The sequence below is a fragment of the Rutilus rutilus genome (assembly GCF_951802725.1).
Source record: "Rutilus rutilus genome assembly, chromosome: 1".
In the NCBI taxonomy this organism is placed as follows: domain Eukaryota; kingdom Metazoa; phylum Chordata; class Actinopteri; order Cypriniformes; family Leuciscidae; genus Rutilus; species Rutilus rutilus.
In genome coordinates, this window is record NC_140209.1 from 28302794 (window position 1) to 28323699 (window position 20906).

The 20906-nt window shown below is 38.8% G+C and overlaps 2 protein-coding genes across 2 annotated transcripts in view; both read left to right on the top strand.

Annotated features, from left to right (window-relative positions):
- LOC311304498 (gap junction alpha-1 protein-like) overlaps positions 1–20906 on the top strand; it is a gene marked incomplete at both ends in the record, with an annotated part of 434020 nt that overhangs the window by 324033 nt on the left and 89081 nt on the right. The gene's annotated exons all lie outside the window — the stretch shown is intronic.
- The window catches only part of LOC311298694 (immunoglobulin superfamily member 1-like), a 52128-nt gene that overhangs the window by 13353 nt on the left and 17869 nt on the right, over positions 1–20906 (top strand). The window contains exons 2-12 of the mRNA XM_084421829.1: positions 7148–7183; positions 8168–8428; positions 8877–9149; positions 9222–9350; positions 9460–9630; positions 9712–9993; positions 10229–10468; positions 10561–10687; positions 19140–19221; positions 19300–19444; positions 19714–19803. Of these exons, the coding sequence (XP_084277955.1) occupies positions 7148–7183; positions 8168–8428; positions 8877–9149; positions 9222–9350; positions 9460–9630; positions 9712–9993; positions 10229–10468; positions 10561–10687; positions 19140–19221; positions 19300–19444; positions 19714–19803 (1836 nt within the window). The remainder of the gene's footprint in view (positions 1–7147; positions 7184–8167; positions 8429–8876; positions 9150–9221; positions 9351–9459; positions 9631–9711; positions 9994–10228; positions 10469–10560; positions 10688–19139; positions 19222–19299; positions 19445–19713; positions 19804–20906) is intronic.

Genomic DNA, 20906 nt, shown 5'->3' on the forward strand with positions numbered 1-20906 from the left:
TAGTTTCCCAGCATAAGTTGCCAGGGTAACTGAGTTTGAACTATTTTAAGTTTGCTTTATGAAACAGAATCAACCGACAATAAGTCTGACTATCCAAAATAAGCCTGGCTTGTATTCTAATCTTGTTTTATGGAACAACCCTCTGCTGGATGCATGAGAACAAACCTCTATACAGAAGCTCAGATGTGCTGCGTAACATGAGAATGAAACTTATTTTGGACTGAATCACTCAGTTCATATGGATAAGTTTTACGGTCACTTTTTGAAGCATCAAATTGGTAGTTGTGTAGCTGTCAATGGAGGGTCAGTGTCATGACGCACTGGAAAAAAGGAAGCAAATGCAGGCGATCTCAAGAATGTATGTTTATTAAACACTTAAACACAGAAGTGCAGACTCAGGCAGATGGTGAGGGTCAGACGGCTGAAGCAGGGTGGCGCAGGGACTAGATGGCCGCGATGAATCCGGCGGTGAAACGGCGTGAAGGTGAAGACAGGATCCAGACACGAAGAACACACAGCACAGGACTCCAGGAAGAAACCAACTCACGGGAAACAGGAAACACAGCACAAACATCGACCAACGATCTGACAATGAGAGAAGAATTCAGTGAGTCTTTAAAGGAACTGGAGATGAGTGGCAGCTGGCGCCGAGCTGATTACAGATGAGATGATTGACTGATAATTGATACGGTGACACCCACACACACACGCACATGGCACACAGACAACAATAACAAATGCACGAGACAAGCAGGAAGCAGCGCACTCATGAACCGTGACAGTCAGAAAGCTCTCAGATTTCATCAAAAAGATCATTTTTGTGTAAAAACACAGTGTCATCGTTTACACTCAACGCATTGTTCACACTTGATGAGGACCTGCACAATGATGTGATCAAACCACCTGTACAAAATAAAAGTCAAGTCAAAACTGACACAAAATGTTGATACCAACAATGGAGGGAAACCATTTGAAAATGAGAGGAAGAGTATGTGTAAGAGGATGAGAAAGAGCAAGGTGTGGACAGTGTTGTCAAGGCTGGATCGGCACACTAGAGGGTTTTTCCCTTTGCCTGGCAAGAGACGACATTGCCTGTGATGTGACATTCAATAGGCCTACTATATTTAATACAATACTTTACTTGCAGTGCATACAGTATACAATTTACTCACCTTATGTAAGTTGTGATTACTATACTTTTTACATAATTGCAAACTTCATTTACTTTGTTAGAATACACTTTCTTTCTGTAACTGCATGCTATGGATTCTGTGTTCTCCATTTTTTTTATGTAGTGTCTAATAAATTATATGTAGTGTTTTGATTTTGACTGGCTGTGTGTAAGATCTGAATGTATAATTAGATTTTGAGCACAGATAAACTGGTTTTGAGGCAATTGTTTGAAAAGTCAGATGTTCTCTGTATATAGTTTGAAGATTTGGTTTTGTGTTTTAAGGTTTTGAGAAAGTGGGTGATGGTTTCAAGAAATGTGTTTCAGCAATTCAGAAAAACTGCAATAACAACCGAAAGGAACACAAGAAAGCCAGGGATCAGAAATGAGAACCTCAAAGAAACATCCAACAAAGGACATGTAGCAACATTAGCTCAAATGATATAGGGAATCAATAATGATGAATCGGGGTTATGATTAATTTACTTCGCGTATACAGAATTAATAAAATTCTTGAAGCTGAAAAATAGATCAATTGTATATATCAATAACCCGTTACAATGAATTATAATTTAATCATTAATATATCAACGGTCCATTCTTAAGATCAATTATCAGAATAACTTTTAATGGAAATTTATGTAATTATCAAACAGTTGTTTGTCCAGCAAACGGCCGTAAGATTAACTCATCAATTTTTCAACAAAAATTATCTCTTTCTTATAATTCGAAGAAAGCTATTTTCTGGCCACGAAAATCACCTTCTCGTTCTTATAAAATTTAGGTTACTGAAATAGTAACAAATCGTAAAGCTTTGTAGCTTGGATCAAACATTTAAGGGACTTCGCAATGTGAGCAGCAGACAGAAGCAATCAAGAAATATAATGGTTTTAAAAATATGAAACTACGAATACAGAATTCTACATTTACACACGGAATACATGTATATACAGACTACAGAGTACAGCCAGTAAGACCATACAAGACAACGAATACGAAATGAGAGTGAGAGAGAAAGAGAAAGAGTGAAAGATCACCGAGATGATCACAGTAGGCTATGGCAAAATCACAAACAAGATGAACCTCTTTGAGAGACAGCAAGGAAACAAAACACATTAAAAGTTCAATAAAACTAATACTTGCAAAATGGTTCTCTTTGTGTTGCTGAGGAAAGCAGAGTCGTGCGCGTGTTTGTCCTTCGGCTGTATATTCTTCTCGGACTTCTGGAGCAAAACGGAGTTCGCGGGAAGTTTCTTTAAAGTTGAAGTTGCCGGTTACGTTCGCTTCACTGAGCGTAGGAGAAGTCCGAAGACGGAAATAAAAACGAAGATTTAAAGAAAAGGAAAGAAAAGAAAAACAGAGAAAACTCCCTAAGGAGTTATGAAAGTAAACCTCTCATAGATGAAGTGCTCTGTGCTGGATTTCCTGAGTCGATCTTTTATGGAGTTTCTTAACTCAAGCCTACTTCGCGTACGTGGACCAATCACCTTAGAGCATTCCGAGCGGGAAAAGTTATCTTTGTCCTGTCGGGACGCTCATCTGCATAGTTTATGGTGATGTCAAAATTCAGCAGTTATACTCCAGCAAGATGGTACAGATAGAATAATACATTTCACTGTAATCTCCTGTATACGGTTGGTTCAGTCAGAGCGAGACGGTTAAAAAGATACCAAGAATGAAATATAAAACAGTTAAGGATACAAAGTTACACGATTATAGGCATTTAAAGTTCACTCACTACAAATAGAAGATTATAAGCGAAGCTAATATGAACTGGGAAACACACAAAAGTATATTGTATACATATGACATGCTTATATTCTAAGTTAATGTTCAAAGTTTATGTATGTGTGTGCGTAAAGGTGCAGGGAGAGTTCGTAATCTCTCTGAAGCTGGCAAACATGACTGCTTTTCCTGCGTAGACTCAGCAGGCCCATAAAAGGTGTCAACGGGGTAATTTGACCTAGACTTTCTGGCGTTCAGGCTCTAATTTGCATCTGAGAGTCAGGAGGTTAAAAACTTTAGTAATCTTAGCAAAGAATGTGTTTAGAAGGAATGAATGAGAGAGTCATGATTCATTAATTCAGAACCAATGAATGAATGATCTGTTCATACACTACAGACCACACAAGTCAAGGGGAACAAAGGCTGGGATCATGACAATTCCCAAACGATTGACTCTTATGAGCCTGTTCTTTTAAGTTAATCATACAGTGCAATCAGTGCAGATTGATGCAGAGGCCTGAGAGAACAGAAATAGATAGAGATGAGCTGATAGTTGTGGTTTGGTTTGTTCTTTTTCAGCTCAGTGGTGTAAGGGTGGATTTCCTGCAGCGGTTCAGTCTGCAAGACTGCCGAATGACTAAAGAAACGTTATTAGCAAGATGGTAGAAAACTGTACATTTCTTGTCAATACCACCCACTGCTATTTATACCAACGATGGAAATAAGCACAGTTACAATATGTGTGAGAGCGTTGCTATAGAGAGTGACAATATTGTATTGCAATATGTAGCACTTCAAAGTCAATACCAAATCAAAACTAGGTAGCACACTATTTGTAATTGAAAAGGTTTAATGACAAAATATGGTTATGGTTACACTTAAAATAGTTACAAAATAGATGTATGAGATGATGATAATTTATACCATTAATCTTACCCAGTTTATATGTGTTAAAATTTATTAATTAGGATAAACCCCTTGAGATGCACCATCTCGTTTTCGAGGGGGTCCTAAATGTGTAAAATGTTACCAGAGAGAGAGAGAGAGAGAGAGAGAGAAGAGCAGGAAAAGGGAGAAAGCCCCAAGAAAGGGATCCAGAGAAGAAGAGAGCCAGAGCATAAAAGAGACAGAGTCTTACAATCTTCCATTATACTTTCCCTGACCCATGTGACTAAAACCCAAATGTGAGACATTCAGATAGACAGACAGATAATTACAACTTCCTCCACCATACTAAAGGTGTGACAATTCATCAACCCCCAAAGTACACACATCTTGTCCTATATGTCTTGATCACTATCAGCCCCTCGGTGCCTTTGGGAACTCCAAATGGTCCTTGGGGAAAGAGGGGTGGAAAACAGTAAAGCAAATGTCTTTGTTCATTTTCAAATATCTTGGATTATTTTCAATTCTACAGTGGAATTAAGTGATTTATGCTTCTTAACTTATAAAGTTATAAATACAGCTACTATTATTATAATAAAGATCTATCAATGTATTGTTTCTTTTTCCTTGTCCATTAAACACACAGAAATATTAATTCTCATAATGGAAAACTGATGCTCTTCTGATACTTGTAAAACTCGCTACAAGATTATCAACTTAATCAAAAGGTTTTCTGTGACACATGAGGTACATTTGTATGTCTTTAATCTGTCATTATGTTCCTAAAGATCTGACTGTATGTATCAGGAAGTCTCGAGGCTTTAACTCAGTCTGTGTCTTTAACCGTCTGTCATTATTGGGTCAGTATGGAGCGCAGCAAACTTCCTCTTGTGCTCTGTGAGTATTATTTCCTCTGTATATGTTTCAGAAGATGTTCATTGCTGTTATATTATGAATAGGTTTGAACAGTTTCAAGTGATATAGTGTTCTTGGATTTTTCTTCTTTTCATGCTGCTCTCAGAGTTTCAAATCCAGCTCTAGTCCATGATCTATGAGTGAAAGACGAGCTTGAAAGAGGAAGTGAGCAGATAGTGCTGTTTGTGAAAGAGAAATGCACTGTGTTGTGTTTGGGCCAGTCTGTTTGTTCAGTCACTCAGTTTTTTGCTCTGTAATGGTGTTTGCTGAATCATTGCTGTCGGTTTGTTTTGTACTCGCTTATTGGTTTGTACACATTTCTGTTGGTTGTTTGCTGTCCACGATGCACTAAGTAGATGTACACTAGTTAGTCTTCAGTAGATGTACACTAGTTAGTCTTCAGTAGATGTACACTAGTCAGTCTTCAATAGATGTACACTAGTATGCAGTTAGTAAGAATTTCTGAGTTTTCAGACTCTAGAAAGGTTTTAACACAACTTTAGTAAGTGTGTTCATCCGTGTCAGCATTTCCTGACATCTAATGACACACACGATAGGCCCGTTATGTGCTTGGGTGAGGATCATGCATGCTCAGTCATTGAGGGGACTGTATGTGTGTGTTGTGAACGCTTTCCTTTGAAGGAAACTTGCTCTTGTGTAGGATCTCTCATTTGTCGGTGGCTGGTGAGAGCGAGATGCTGGATGATGATCTGTTATCTCTCACGTCATCTGATCCGGCAGCGAGCGAGCTCCTCGCCTCAAGTCAAGATGAGCAGGACGAGGCTGTTGAGATCGAGGATGTCTCTGAGTGCTCTCAGCCCCCCTGCCCCGCATATGTCGAGCTGTTGGACGTTATGTCTTGCACCACAGAAAGATTAGATCTGCCGTGGAAGCGCAAACTCCCTCGTAGCTGCCTTGATGAACGCTATTTGTCGGGACATAACCACCCAGCTGGTACGAATCTTCCCTTTCTTCCAGATCTTCACGCTGAGTTGCGGAGATCTTGGGGAAAGCCATATTCTGCATACATACATCATTCAGGCAAACTATGCTGATGTGGAGGTGATGCAGGAATATGGTTATGTGTCAGTGCCTTTGACTGAAGAGAGGCTGGCCAGCGATCTATAGGTAAGGTATCCGCACTGAAGACGCAGTCTCTGCCAACTAAGCTGCTGCGTCCCACATCACGTCTAAATGGCAGAGCATATGCGTCAGCGAATCAGACTGGGGCGGCTTTGTACACAATGGCCGTTCTGCAAGCTTACCAGGCTGACCAGCTGAAAGACCTGGACTAGGGCCATGGGGTGGAAGAGCTGCGACAAATGAAACTGAAAGTTCAGCTCACATTTTGAAGCTCAACTCACAGTTAGTGACACTAAATTATCTTGCCAGTGCTGCCTGAATGCCACGCCTGAAATTAGCTAATGATAAATAAAATGCAGCTCATATCTTGCTTTCATTGACGTGAACGTGAATTTTCATATACACAGCAAAATCCCCAGAGTTAAATTAACTCTGCTCAGAGTACGTCTGGTCCCTCTCTACAGAGAGTTAAAATAACTCTGAATCAGAGTTAAAGTTATTGAGTGATTAATTAACCAATTATGTGATGATTGAGCATTAGTGATTATCACCTGTTGTCATCAATCAATCAGTCAAGAGCTCGGCTAGGGGGTAGGACAGTATGTCAGGTTGTAAGGCTCTCTGTGAGGCTCCTTGGATATTGACCTTAATGTGGAGTGTTGCTCGGCCTTCTCTCATTATGAGAGTCGTTGTACTGAGGCCTCTACAATCTGCAGAGCTTCGTGGGCCAGTTGAAATAAGTTGCTAGCTCTTTCTGAGCTTTTTTTGGCCACTGCGCTTTGGTTAGAGCGTTACTGTGACTTTTATTGAGGCCTCCGTTCTGCAGGGCTGTCTGAACAGAAGTTCTGAGTGTCAGTACTTAGTTGATGTCTAGTAGGTAAGTAAGTTGATGTCTAACTTTAAAAATGAAAAGGCATGTGTTTAAAGGGTTAAATAATAATACAAAGGTTTTTTTTTTTTTTTTTGGCTGAGATGTCACTGTTGACTTACTAATGTATTCGAGTCCTCTAATGCATAAAATAGGTAGCTAGGTAAATACTGTAGGTAAGTTCTTGTGGAGAGAAGAATTTACTGAAGGTAGCTCATTCTTCAGTGATGATGTTAGCCTGTCTTCAGAGAATCTGAACCCAAATTTCTGTCTGTGCCTTTATACCTAAAGCTAATTTACAAACCAAAGACATCACAGGGACCAATAAGAGAAACACAGTCCGTTGCCTCATGGGAAGAACTCTGCAAATAAGTTCCCACAGAAAATCTCTCAGGATAGCCAACAGATGATTTTGATGATCTTTACTAGAAACATGTAAAAATACAAATAATCTTTCATGATTTTTTTTTATGATTTTTTTTTTTTACTCTGCATTTTAGTGCTGATTTCAATCATCCACTCTGGACACACTGAAGGTGAGTGAATTTGATTCATAAATTCCATCACAAATGTGTGAATCTGTTACAAACCAGGATCTGGATTCACTAGACATTCTTAAAAATAAAATTCTTCTTAAATGCTATTTTCTTCCTATTTTATAACTTAAGAAAGAAATATAATAATATGTTGTATTCCCAAAGATTTTTCTTAATGTTTTTATTGTTTATTCTTGAGATATTGTTCTTAAAACATTTAAGAAGTATTCATATTCCTGAAAAGAATGTTCTTAAAAATCATCCTAAATAACTTTTGTCTTAAATCCTCAAAGGAACATTCTTATGAACTAATTTATCTTAAGAACTTCCTTATCTTCTTTCTTAAGAAGATTTTCATGAATCCAGCCCTCAGTGTCATGATTATAAACACAGCTTTTTAAACAAGTTATAGAAATGATTAATGTCTTGTGACTAATATAACACCACACAGACGGTTCTGTCAAAAAAAACAAAAAACATTCAGTCTCAAAAATGACAATTTCTGTAATACTACTAATATTAATATTACATGGCCAAAATTTGTTATGAAGAATATAGAAACATAGAGCATCTTTTGACATTTGCTTTGTCTTAAAAATTAGCAACACACATCACAAAAACTGAACAGATTGAATAAAAAAAAAAGTCCTTTGAACTACAACAACAATTTGCAACACTTTGGTAAATGCTACTGATATGTCTCTCTGACTGGTGTAGATGTAGGTGTTGTGACCCTGCTTTGAGCTCAGGACTACTAGTCTAAAGGATGTGGGTTTGAACCCCATAGGGTGGTCTTTGCACCTTTGTTGTCCTTTAACTCTTTGCATTGCACTGAATGAATGTTAACCTTGTTTGTTCCTATAATTGTTGCCAGTCGCTATATTACATTGTCTGTGAAATCAAAATGCACTAATGATTTACCAGTGAGAGAATGAGATCTGCTGAAGATCACATCTCATGTTCCCACTGACTTTATATTGACAGATTTTCCAAAACCGACTCTGACTGTTAAGCCACAGAGTTCACTGTTCACTGGAGACTCAGTTTTTCTGAGATGTTCGCTGGATCAGACACTGGATGGATGGGAGTTTCTCTGGAGTAAAGACTCAAACACTGAATCTACTGATGCTGCAACTAAAGTAATCGATCCTGTGCAAGTCTCTGATGGAGGAGAGTACAAGTGCAGAGCACGAAGAGGAGAACGTTACACAGATTACAGTGAACCAGTAACAGTGACAATACATGGCAAGTATTTTCTCTCACTTTATGACCTGCTCTGAGAAATTACTGACAATAATTTCATAAAACACTTAATAAGTGACAATAACAGCTATAGAGAACAACACTTCAGTCTAACCTGATTTAGCATGAGCGTTTTATGGTCATTGTAATTTTGCCAATTAAGACCTAACCATAAATTATCTCTGAAATCAGAGGGAAATGATAGGTGAATAACACAGAAGCACTTCTGTAAGCTTAAACTTGATAAAAACTGTAAACTTGTCCCTCAAATCTGATTGGTTGATTGGAATGTTGTTCCAGGATCAATAAAGATGTTTATCCAGGAACATGTTGTACTTGTTGTCACTCTGTTGGTCAATCAAGTAACTGTAAAAAACAGCACATTTTATTATTTTTATTCATTAAATTAATCACCACATTATTTTCATTGTTTATTGTTGTTGTTGTGCAGAAAAACCAAAACCCAGAGTGACCATTAAACCTGATCAACATGTATTCAGAGGAGAGAGAGTCACTCTCAGATGTGACATTGATGCTGAAGGAGTCTCTAGCTGGCGGTACAACTGGTATAAAGGAGGTACATTAATAGATTTCAGTAAATTACAGGAACACACAGTCAGATCTGCTACTGAGTCTGACGCAGGGAAATACTCCTGTTATGGAACAGAGACTGAAGGATCACGCAGCTCACAATGGAGTGATGAAGTTACACTGACAGTATCAGGTGAGTTTGATCATCTCTTCATAAAAACACACAAGTTTAACATGTTATTAATGAGTGATGTCTCTATTTCAGATGAAGCCCGGACAGTTTTAAGTGTTTCTCCTCAGAAGTGGTTGACTGAAGGAGATCCAGTGACTCTGAACTGTGAGGTTAACAGCTCTTCTACAGGCTGGACATTCAGCTGGTTCACTGTTTCATCAGGTATTATAATGTCCTCTGTGTGATAACATATACATTAACTGGTTTTATCAAAAACATTATTAGAAATAATTTCCTTTAGTGATCATCTGCATGTTCTCAGTTAACACAGGCATAAGTGATCGCTATGAGCCGCTCTCAGACAGCAGCAGAGGAGCTGGAGGAAGATACACTGTCAGTTCTGTTGCTCTAAAGCACACAGGAGTTTATGTGTGCAGAGCAGAGAGAGGAAAACCAGCCTATAAAACATGGTACAGCAACAAACAACCACTGTGGGTCACTGGTGAGTTCACACTTACTTTAAATGATTGATTCATCTTTAATAAAGACAATTTCCAAATTATATCTGTAATGGTCTTGTCAGGAGTTTCTCCTCCAGTGTCTCTGATCATCAGTCCCAGCAGAACTCAACACTTCACATCTGACTCTCTCTCTCTGAGCTGTGAAGACCAGAGTAACTCTGATGGATGGACAGTGAGAAGATACACAGAGAGTTGGGGGCTGGAAGATTGTTTATCATTTTACCGGGGATCACAAACAGGATCTACATGTACAATCAGCTTCACCATCACATCAGCCACTGGAGTTTACTGGTGTCAGTCTGAATCTGGAGAGAACTATCATCCTGTTAATATCACTGTACACTGTGAGTCTGTGTTTCTGTATTTATTCATTTCACTGACAGTTTACAATCAATGCATGAAGCTGGATGATTTAACAAGAGCAGATACTAATGTAAGCAGCCAGAACATCATAACAATACACTAAACACACTCAGAAACCAGTGCACAATTAAAAAAGCTCTGTATTTTTTTATTTTGTCTTGTTTTTATTATGTTACCATGTTGTTCATATATTGCATGTTTCCTCTATTTCTGTAGATGGTGTGATTCTGGAGAGTCCTGTTCATCCTGTGACTGAAGGAGAGACTCTGACTCTACGCTGTTTAAATAAAAATAAAACCCTACCAATCCTCAGAGCTGATTTTTATAAAGATGGATCACTCGTCCAGAATCAAACTATAGAAATGATCATCCCGACTGTCTCAAAGTCACACGAGGGTTTCTACATCTGCAAACACCCGAGAGGAGAGTCTCCCAAGAGCTGGATCTCAGTCAGAGGTGAGAGTCACTGAAACTGTGATCTGATTTATTTCTTCATATGCCCTCGTTCAGATATAGTGCATGATAAAGTGCTTGTGTCTCTTTTTCAGGGTCTCATTCATACTCTCAGATCTCTGTCCTCCACACACTCACTTCTGTACTGGCAGCTTGTCCATATCTGCTAGTGACAGTCGTGCTGATTTACAAATGCTGCAGAATGAGAGGTAAAACACCCGAGTGATTTATTAGAAGTCATTGTTATCATTATATGTAATTTACCAAACATTCAGTCAAAATGACCATTGATATTATGTGTCACATTTGGCTTTGCTCACTGATGGATTGTTCTTTGCTACAAAATCAGTGTTGTGAAAACTGCTTTACAAATGCTGAATTGTATAACTTGGTTAATTTAATATACTTAAAAGATGATAGTAGTTCATAAAAGCAATAAAAAAAAGGAAAAACTAGTAAATGCTGAGTGTATTTAACAGTTACATGAAGAGGAATAAATTTTAATCTGAAACTAATTTGTTGTGAGTCAGAAAACTTCAGCGTCTTCCTAGAATCTCTCAATATCTCATTCACAAGCTCAGGCAGAGCATTATTACTGTAAAAGTCAAGTTTTGGGAGTGACAAGTTCATATAAATGCAGGAACGGATTTATTATTATTGTGTGCGTGCGTGTGTGAGTGTGTGTGAGTGTGTGTGAGTGTGCGAGTGTGCGCGAGTGTGCGCGAGTGTGTGTGTGTGTGTGTGTGTGTGTGTGTGTGTGTGTGTGTGTGTGTGTGTGTGTGTGTGTGTGTGTGTGTGTGTGTGTGTGTGTGTGTGTGTGTGTGTGTGTGTGTGTGTGTGTGTGTGTGTGTGTGTGTGTGTGTGTGTGTGTGTGTGTGTGTGTGTGTGTGTGTGTGTGTGTGTGTGTGTGTGTGTGTGTGTGTGTGTGTGTGTGTGTGTGTGTGTGTGTGTGTGTGTGTGTGTGTGTGTGTGTGTGTGTGTGTGTGTGTGTGTGTGTGTGTGTGTGTGTGTGTGTGTGTGTGTGTGTGTGTGTGTGTGTGTGTGTGTGTGTGTGTGTGTGTGTGTGTGTGTGTGTGTGTGTGTGTGTGTGTGTGTGTGTGTGTGTGTGTGTGTGTGTGTGTGTGTGTGTGTGTGTGTGTGTGTGTGTGTGTGTGTGTGTGTGTGTGTGTGTGTGTGTGTGTGTGTGTGTGTGTGTGTGTGTGTGTGTGTGTGTGTGTGTGTGTGTGTGTGTGTGTGTGTGTGTGTGTGTGTGTGTGTGTGTGTGTGTGTGTGTGTGTGTGTGTGTGTGTGTGTGTGTGTGTGTGTGTGTGTGTGTGTGTGTGTGTGTGTGTGTGTGTGTGTGTGTGTGAGAGTGTGTGTGTGTGAGAGTGTGTGTGTGAGAGTGTGAGAGTGTGAGAGTGTGAGAGTGTGAGAGTGTGAGAGTGTGAGAGTGTGAGAGTGTGAGAGTGTGAGAGTGTGTGAGTGAGACATACATGAGTCACTCCTGATTCACAATGTCTAACATTTGGCATGTTACGGTTGTTAAAGTCAACATTAACCAGATTTCCCAACCCACTTTACTTCCATTGATTACATTCCCAATTGATTTTATACATCACAAATTTATTGTAAAAAGCAGGTTAAACTGTGGAATAGCCAAGAAAGGGTACATTTTGATTTAATGTTGGCTTTAACAAGGAACATGAATGTTAACCTGTTTAACCGGTTTGGTTTTTCTGTTTTTGACCAATAAACTATTATTGGTAATATGGATCAGACCATCACTAAGCTTTAGCATCACAAGTACATCCCCGTCCTCTCACAGTCTCAGTCCCATTGGCCAAATTATTTTCCTCTTTTAATATTTATATTTTGTTTTAATTACAATAAAATGCCTCTCTTAAGCCTGACATTTTGTTCTGCTTTATGTAATACTGTGCAATTATTTACAATATAAGGCTTGAGTGATATTTGCATGATTCACATTATAACCACATGAACACACTGTCATTTGTAAGCATGTATTCCTTATTTTAGTGTAAGTCTCCTGACTTGTATTGCTGCAGTATTTCATATTTTAATTGTTTACTTTTCTTAATAAAGAAACAGCCTTTTTGAAATATTCTGGATCTGATGCTTTGTCTTGCAGTGCCACAAATACAAGCAGAAGAATCTTGAATCGAGTTTTAATCTCTCAATATTGGACTTTGCAGCATAAAACTACTTAAATCTACAGAAATGATTACATTTATGGAGAGAATAATAAAACACAATTTCTGAAACCTTGCTCCATTTTCTGAAAACATTAAACACAAAACCTCATCTTCAAGCACTATTTACAAAACCTCTGACTCCTCTGGCAAAATGAAACTTTCGCCTCGAAACAGTTTTACCTGTGTTCAAAATCAAACACTGCTCTCAAATCATAAACAAAGTGATCAAAATGATATACACTATCAAGCAGTCATACACCAAAAAATAGAAAACACATTGTTCGAAACATATAGTTCTCAGGGAGAAGTACATTTTTACAGGTGGCTTAAGTACATTTTTTGTAACTATTGGCTATTTTTGCAAAACTCTACACACAAATGAGAAAACTTTTCACCAAATCAGCAAAACATTGTAGTTCTCTTGCAAAAGCTAATAAACCTTGCTTAAAGGGTTAGTTCACCCAAAAATGAAAATTCTGTCAGTAATTACTCACCCTCATGTTGTTCCAATCGCGTAAGACCTTCGTTCATCTTCGGAACACAAATTAAGATATTTTTGATGAAATCTGAGCCTTGTCTCACTCCTCCATAGGCTGCTAGGTGGCCCAAACTTGCTGGCCCAGAAAAGTTATTAAACAGATCGTTAATATAGTCCAAGTGACTACAGTGGCTCAATCTTAAGTATATCAAGCGACGAGAATACTTTTTGTGTTAGTTGGTTCGCGTAGTGTTTTTGCGCAGCGCGTCTGTGTTACACGTCACCACGTAGGCTCACTATTGGCCGACGCTGGTCATGTGTGTGATGCGTGATGACGTATAACACAGACGCGCAGCGCAAAAATACTACGAGGCCCAGAGAGAAGGAAATGAATAGTGGAATAAAGTCGTTATTTTTGTTTGTTTTTGCGCACAAAAAGTATTCTCGTCGCTTGATATACTTAAGATTGAGCCACTGTAGTCACTTGGACTATATTAACGATCTCTTTAATAACTTTTCTGGGCCAGCAAGTTTGGGCCACCTAGCAGCCTATGGAGGAGTGAGACAAGGCTCAGATTTCATCAAAAATATCTTAATTTGTGTTCCGAAGATGAACGAAGGTCTTACGCGGTTGGAACAACATGAGGGTGAGTAATTACTGACAGAATTTTCATTTTTGGGTGAACTATCCCTTTAACTCTTCAAACCTTTGTAAAAATGGTATTTTCGTATAAAACAGTTAACACAAGCCATCACATTAATAAGCACACAATGCGCCAACTACACACTGATGGTATGAATAAAAAACACATCTGGCTTTTGCTTTCTCTGTGCACAAGGTAGGCTATGTCAGTTTAAGGTCATACTTTTGTCATAGTTCTGTAAACATACAGGGATCCAAACTTCAAGTATTGTTGTTTATTTACACACATCAAAACAAACACAAGTGTTTTTTTCCAAGTCAAAACACAAAATAGTAATTTCACAGAGAAAAAAATAATAATAATCAGTCTACATCGTCTCGTCTCTCTGGGTCCGGCCACAAAATTTCGTCTACATCACATGCGATGTCCTCTAGTCCAAGGCACCGGGGAAAATATCTTCTGGAATGCCGTATCCAGGCCTGACATGATGCCTGGTCAATATCCCTGGCTCCACAGCTTCCCTCAGGATCATTCCATGGTTGATTCCATGGTCCACTTATTGTAGCTCTGATGTCATCAGTAATTATATTCCTTACTCTTCTTACCCTTCCTCTTCCCCTCCTCTTCCTCCTCTTGCTCCTCCTTGTCCTCTTTCTCTAACTTCACCTACTTGCCCTTGTCCTCCTCTCCCTCTCGCTTCTTCACCTCCACGTCCTCTTCCTCTGCCTCCTCTAATTCTCACTCTTCCTGCTCCCTCCATTGTACTCCACACGGACAGCTTACCTGTGGCTTATTTATAGTGCTTAGGCTGATTGCAAAGTGAACTAATTATCTAAAAAAGTTTTCACATGTGACACTGTGCCAGACAGTTGGCAAAATAGTGTAAATAATAGGCATACATGTGTATAGTTTTGCTAGGAGTGTGTTGATCATTTGGAAATTGAGTGTAAAGCAGTGAGTTGTGTTTACAGCTCTGCAAAAAGAGTGTTGTGCAGTGGATTGTACCTACAGTTTTGCAAAGTGTGTGTTTTACAAAATTGCAAACTGAGTGCAAAGCAATGTTTGTGCTTTTAGTTTTGCAAACTCAGTGAGTGGTTTTGCTATAAGTATTAATAGTTTTAGAAATTGTGCTATAAGAGTCACGGTTAGGGTTTAAGCATTCGGAAACAACTGTAATCTCAAAACAAGTTTCATATTTTTCCGTCATTGGCTTTTGATGAACGAAAACATGTATCGTAGTAGCTCAAAATTGATCAGAAATTACTACTCTGCTTTGCTCTTTGCAAATTTTTTTTTGTTCTTCCTCCTTGTTGTACCCCTATTTTTACAGTACTGTACCCTGCATCTCACAAACTTGTCCTTTGTCTCTGTGATACTGTAATTCTTGTTCTTTGTTGATATGAACCTGCAACCAGTCAAAATCTATTGAGCAGTCAGTACTGTTAACAAATGGTACTGTTAACAATGTTCAGGGCCATACAATTTGTTCATTGTACAGTATACAGCCTACAATGCACTGTACAGTATACAATACTAAAAGGGACAAAAATCTGAGTAAACATGTGATCAGTGTGCTTCTTCTTGTCTTTGGGCTGGGTCAGGCCAGGCCAGAGCACTTCGTCGACGTAATTTTCGAAGTGAAAACCCCCCCTAATTTTTTTTAGTGTATGAGTAATTGAGAAAAATGTTATGTTAAAGATTTATGAAAAGCATTTGACCCCAAGTATGAGCAATGACGCTTAGCAAGCACCACTAATTCAGATTCTCATGTGTTCAGTGTCATTCTGCATGAAGCACGAATAAAACAACTTCTCTTCACACCAATTTATTTTCCTATACTTCCTCTTTCACTCTCAGTCTCTCTGTCAAATGAGTCATTCTACAATTTTGGGTACATGTTATGTTCATCGTTGATGATTATGTCTTTTCTAAACATTTCTTCAGATTATATTTTATTCATTAAGGAAACTTAATTAACAGATTATACATAATAATAACATAAACATAAGTCTAACCAAACCTGCTTGACGTGTGAGAACAAACCTCTATATGGAAGCTCCAATGTGCTGCGTAACACGAGAATTAAACTTATTTGAACCGTCAAATTAGTAGTTGCGTAGCTGTCAATGGAAGGACAGAAATCTCTCAGATTTCATAAAAAAGATCTTAATTTTTGTGTGAAAACACAGTGTCATCGTGTACACACAACGACTCAAAAATTGTTCACACTTGATGAGGACCTTCACAATGATGTGATCAAACCAGCTGTTGAAAGTCATTTCAAAATTGACACAAAATGTTGCACTGAATGTTGATACCAACAACGGATGAAAACAATCTGAAAAGGAGAGGAAGAGTATGTGTAAGAGGATGAGAAAGAGCAAGGTGTGGACAGTGTTGTCAAGGCTGGATCGGCACACTAGAGGGTTTTTCCCTTTGCCTGGCAAGAGACGACATTGCCTGTGATGTGACAATCAATAGGCCTACTATACAATATTCAATACAATACTTTACTTGCAGTACATACAGTATACAATTTACTCACCTTATGTAAGTTGTGATTACTATAATTTTTTACATAATTGCAAACTTCATTTACTTTATTAGAATACACTTTCTTTCTGTAACTGCATGCTATGGATTCTGTGTTCTCCATTTTTTGATGTAGTGTCTAATAAATTATATGTAGTGTTTGTATTTTGACGGCTGTGTGTAAGACCTGCACGTATAATTTGATTTTGAGCACAGATAAACTGGTTTTGAGGCAATTGTTTGAAGAGTCAGATGTCAGAAAGGAATTCAGAAAAACTGCAATAATAACTGAAATGAACACAAGAAAGCCAGGGATCAGAAATGAGAACCTCAAAGAAACATCCATCAAACAAAAGACAACAAAAAGACGAGGAATATTAGAAACACTGGGTTTAAATACACAAGGAGTAATTGGAAAACTAGACACACTTGGGAACAAATCAAATAACTAATCAACAGGATTAAATAAAAAGGACTACAAAACATGGTGCACAACAGAAATAACTTAAAAGACCACACAAGTCAAGGGGAACACCGGCTGGCATCATGACAATTCCCAAACGATTGACTTTATGAGCCTGTTCTTTTAAGTTAATCATACAGTGCGATCAGTGCAGATTGATGCAGAGGCCTGAGAGAACAGAAATAGATAGAGATGAGCTCATAGTTGTGGTTTGGTTTGTTCTTTTTCAGCTCAGTGGTGTAAGGGTGGATTTCCTGCAGGGGTTCAGTCTGCAAGACTGCCGAATGACTAAAGAAACGTTATTAGCAAGATGGTAGAAATTACCACCCACTGCTACTTATACCAACGACGGAAATAAGCGCAGTTACAATATGTGTGAGAGTGTTGCTGTAGAGAGTGACAATATTGTATTGCAAAATGTAGCACTTCAAAGTCAATACCAAAGCAAAACTAGCACATTATTTGTAATTGAAAAGGTTTAATGACAAAATATGGTTATGGTTACACTTAAGATAGTTACAAAATAGATGTATGAGATGATGATAATTTATACCATTAATCTTACACAGCTTATATGTAAAATGTTACGAGAGAGAGAGAGAGTAAGAGAAAAGAGGAGGTAAGGGGAGAGAGCCCCAAGAAAGGGACCCAGAGAATAAGAAGAGAGCCAGAGCATAAAAGAGACAGAGCAACAGTTACAATCTTCTTCTATTATCCTTTCCCTGACCATGTGACTAAAACCCAAATGTGAGACATTCAAACTGACCAATCAGATCAACTTCAACTTCAATCAATCAATTTTCACCCAGAGAATGATTTTACTTCCTATTTGCAATGTTATTGATACAAGTAAGGACACACAGGTACGTATACAATTCTGCCAGAGACGAGTTTCAATTTTAAAAGGAACAACACATTTTATTTCAATAATTTTAAAACAATTAAAAACACATTCATACCTTGGGAAAGGGAACAAGAAAAAAAATATATAATTGCTGCTGAGGCTTACCAGTTGAGGAGATGGGGGTCACGAGGGCAGTGAGGAATCCCAGGGAGAGTCACCCGTGAACACACACAAACACACAGCAGTGAACACAGCAAAAACATGGGGTAGACAACACAGCACACAGGAAGGGGACACCACCACCCGGACACCAACACCAACACCACCACCTTCAGCTCTAAGCAACTCAAACGGGACAAAACGGGATACACACACACGATTAACAGGGATTCACTCAACAGAAAGAAAAACATATGATATTTGGATGAAAAAGAACAAACTGAAATAAACTTAATCACAATATAAACTGCCAGAACCACCAGTGGTTCCAGGAAGGCAGTGCAAAACAAAATAATATAAATTCAAAAGAAAACACTTGTCAATAAACCAAGAGAAACAAAATACTAAATATAATTAAACCACAATGAGAACTTAACCAAAGAAAAACTAAACTCAGTTATAAGAAAGAACCAAACAAAACGTAAATACAACTTTTAACTAAATTGAAAACAAAATAACAAAAAAGAAAAGAAACAACTTACAGTTGTTTCTGAATGCTTAAACCCTAACAGTGATTCTTATAGCACAATATCTAAAACTATTAATACTTATAGCAAAACCACTCACTGAGTTTGCAAAACTAAAAGCACAAACATTGCTTTGCACTCAGTTTGCAATTTTGTAACACACACTTTGTAAAACTGTAGGTGCAATCCACTGCACAACACTCTTTGGAGGAGGAGGAGGAGGAGGAGGAAGAGGACGTGGAGGTGAAGAAGTAGGAGGAAGAGGAGGAGGAAGAGGACGCGGAGGTAAAGAAGCGAGAGGGAGAGGAGGACAAGGACAAGGAGGTGAAGTTAGAGGAAGAGGACAAGGAGGAGCAAGAGGAGGACGAGGAGGGGGAAGAGGAAGGGTAAGAAGCATAAGAAATATAATTACTGATGACATCAGAGCTACAATAGTGGACCATGGAATCAACCATGGAATGACCCTGAGGGAAGCTGGACAACGGGTTCAGCCTAACTTGAGCCGCTACACTGTAGCAAGCATCATTAGGACATTTCGAAATGAGAATCGGTTAGTACAGTCACTTTGCACAAAGTTTTGTAGCACTGCCATACTCTAATGAGAATACCATGGCATACATGTAAAAATACTGAAATTGTTACTTTACAGAATTGTGTACGTGCAGAACGTCCAGATGCTGGGGGCAGAGGAAGAATGTTCACTGCAGAACAAGAGACCCATATAGTCAATATGGCTACGAGAAATACAGCAGTGCATAATTGAGGATGACACCACCTTCCAAAACATACACAATGTGAGCATTTCTGTATTATGTCGTGTACTTGCCCGCAACAGAATCCGAATGAAACAAATCTACAGAGTTCCTTTTGAAAGAAACAGTGAACGTGTAAAACAACTGCGATATGACTATGTGCAGGTAAGCTATAGTATCATTGGTGCTGAATCTGGAAGTGCACACTGTAGAGCTGTGCTGCATTTGTTTTGTCTTGTCCAGAGAGTGATGGAGTTAGAGGCAGATGCCATGGGTCATGAGCTGCTTTTTGTGGATGAGGCAGGTTTTAACCTCACTAAAACAAGGAGACGTGGCAGGAACATTGCTGGACACCGTGCCATAATCAATGTCCCAGGACAACGTGGTGGTAACATAACTATGTGTGCAGCTATAAGTCAAAATGGTGTTGTTCACCATCATGCAACCCTAGGCCCATATAACACTGCATACATTATTACATTCCTGGACACCTTACATGACATGCTCACTAATGTTCAGAAATCAGAGCAGACCAGATACATCATCATATGGGACAATGTTAGTTTCCATAGTGCTGCTTTGGTCCGCAACTGGTTTACAGATCACCCACTCTTCACTGTACTCAACCTCCCCCATACTCTCCATTCTTGAATCCAGTTGAAGAGTTTTTCTCTGCCTGGTGCTGGAAGATCTATGACCGTCATCCCCATCAACTCATAGCCCTTTTACAGGCAATGGAGGAGGCATGTGAGGATATTGACCAGGCATCATGTCAGGCCTGGATACGGCATTCCAGAAGATATTTTCACCGGTGCCTTGGACTAGAGGACATTGCATGTGATGTAGACGAAATTTTGTGGCCGGACCCAGAGAGACGACACGATGTAGACTGATTTATTTATTTATTTTTTCTCAGTGGAATTACTATTTTGTGTTTTGACTTGAAAAAAAAACCCACTTGTGTTTGTTTTGATGTGTGTAAATAAACAACAATACTTGAAGTTTGGATCCCTGTACGTTTACAGAATTATGACAAAAGTATGACCTTAAACTGACATAGCCTACCTTGTGCACAGAGAAAGCAAAAGCCAGATTTCACTAGTTCACACTTACAAATAAGTCAGTATTTGGCGTGCTGTCCGAGGAGAGGGCTCCGGGCTCGGTATTCGGCCCGAACCCAGAGTACTCCCCCCGTATTCCTGGCTGTGAAAGAACAAGCCAAGGGTGAGGAGTCGGGGTGGTGGAGGGATACTGAAACTGTCAAGGAAGTTAGGTGAGTTGACAGAGTGAATATATATATGCTTCCTCTCATGCTGATAGGGTAGACATGGCAATTGTTTGATGAGATGATTGATAGATTGGTTGATTGATTGATTATTTGAACGTGCTCCTCCCGAACTTTGTTTATAAAACATCATGTGTTTTTTATTCATACCATCAGTGTGTAGTTGGTGCATTGTGTGCTTATTAATGTGATGGCTTGTGTTAACTGTTTGATACGAAAATACCATTTTTACGAAGGTTTGAAGAGTTAAGCAAGGTTTATTAGCTTTTGCAAGAGACCTACAATGTTTTTCTGATTTGGTGAAAGGTTTTCTTATTTGTGTGTAGAGTTTTGCAAAAATAGCCAATAGTAACAAAAAATGTGCTTAAAGGGATAGTTCACTTTGAAATTAAATTTTGGTATGTTTTAGCTTACCTCAAGGGCATCCAAGATGTAGGTGTCTTTGTTTCCGCAGTAGTTTCAATTTTGATATTTTTAGGTCAAACCGTTCTTGTCTGTCAGTCATATAATGCAGGTCTATGGTCACCACCTCAAAGAGCATGCACAGAGAAGTCCAAATTAAACA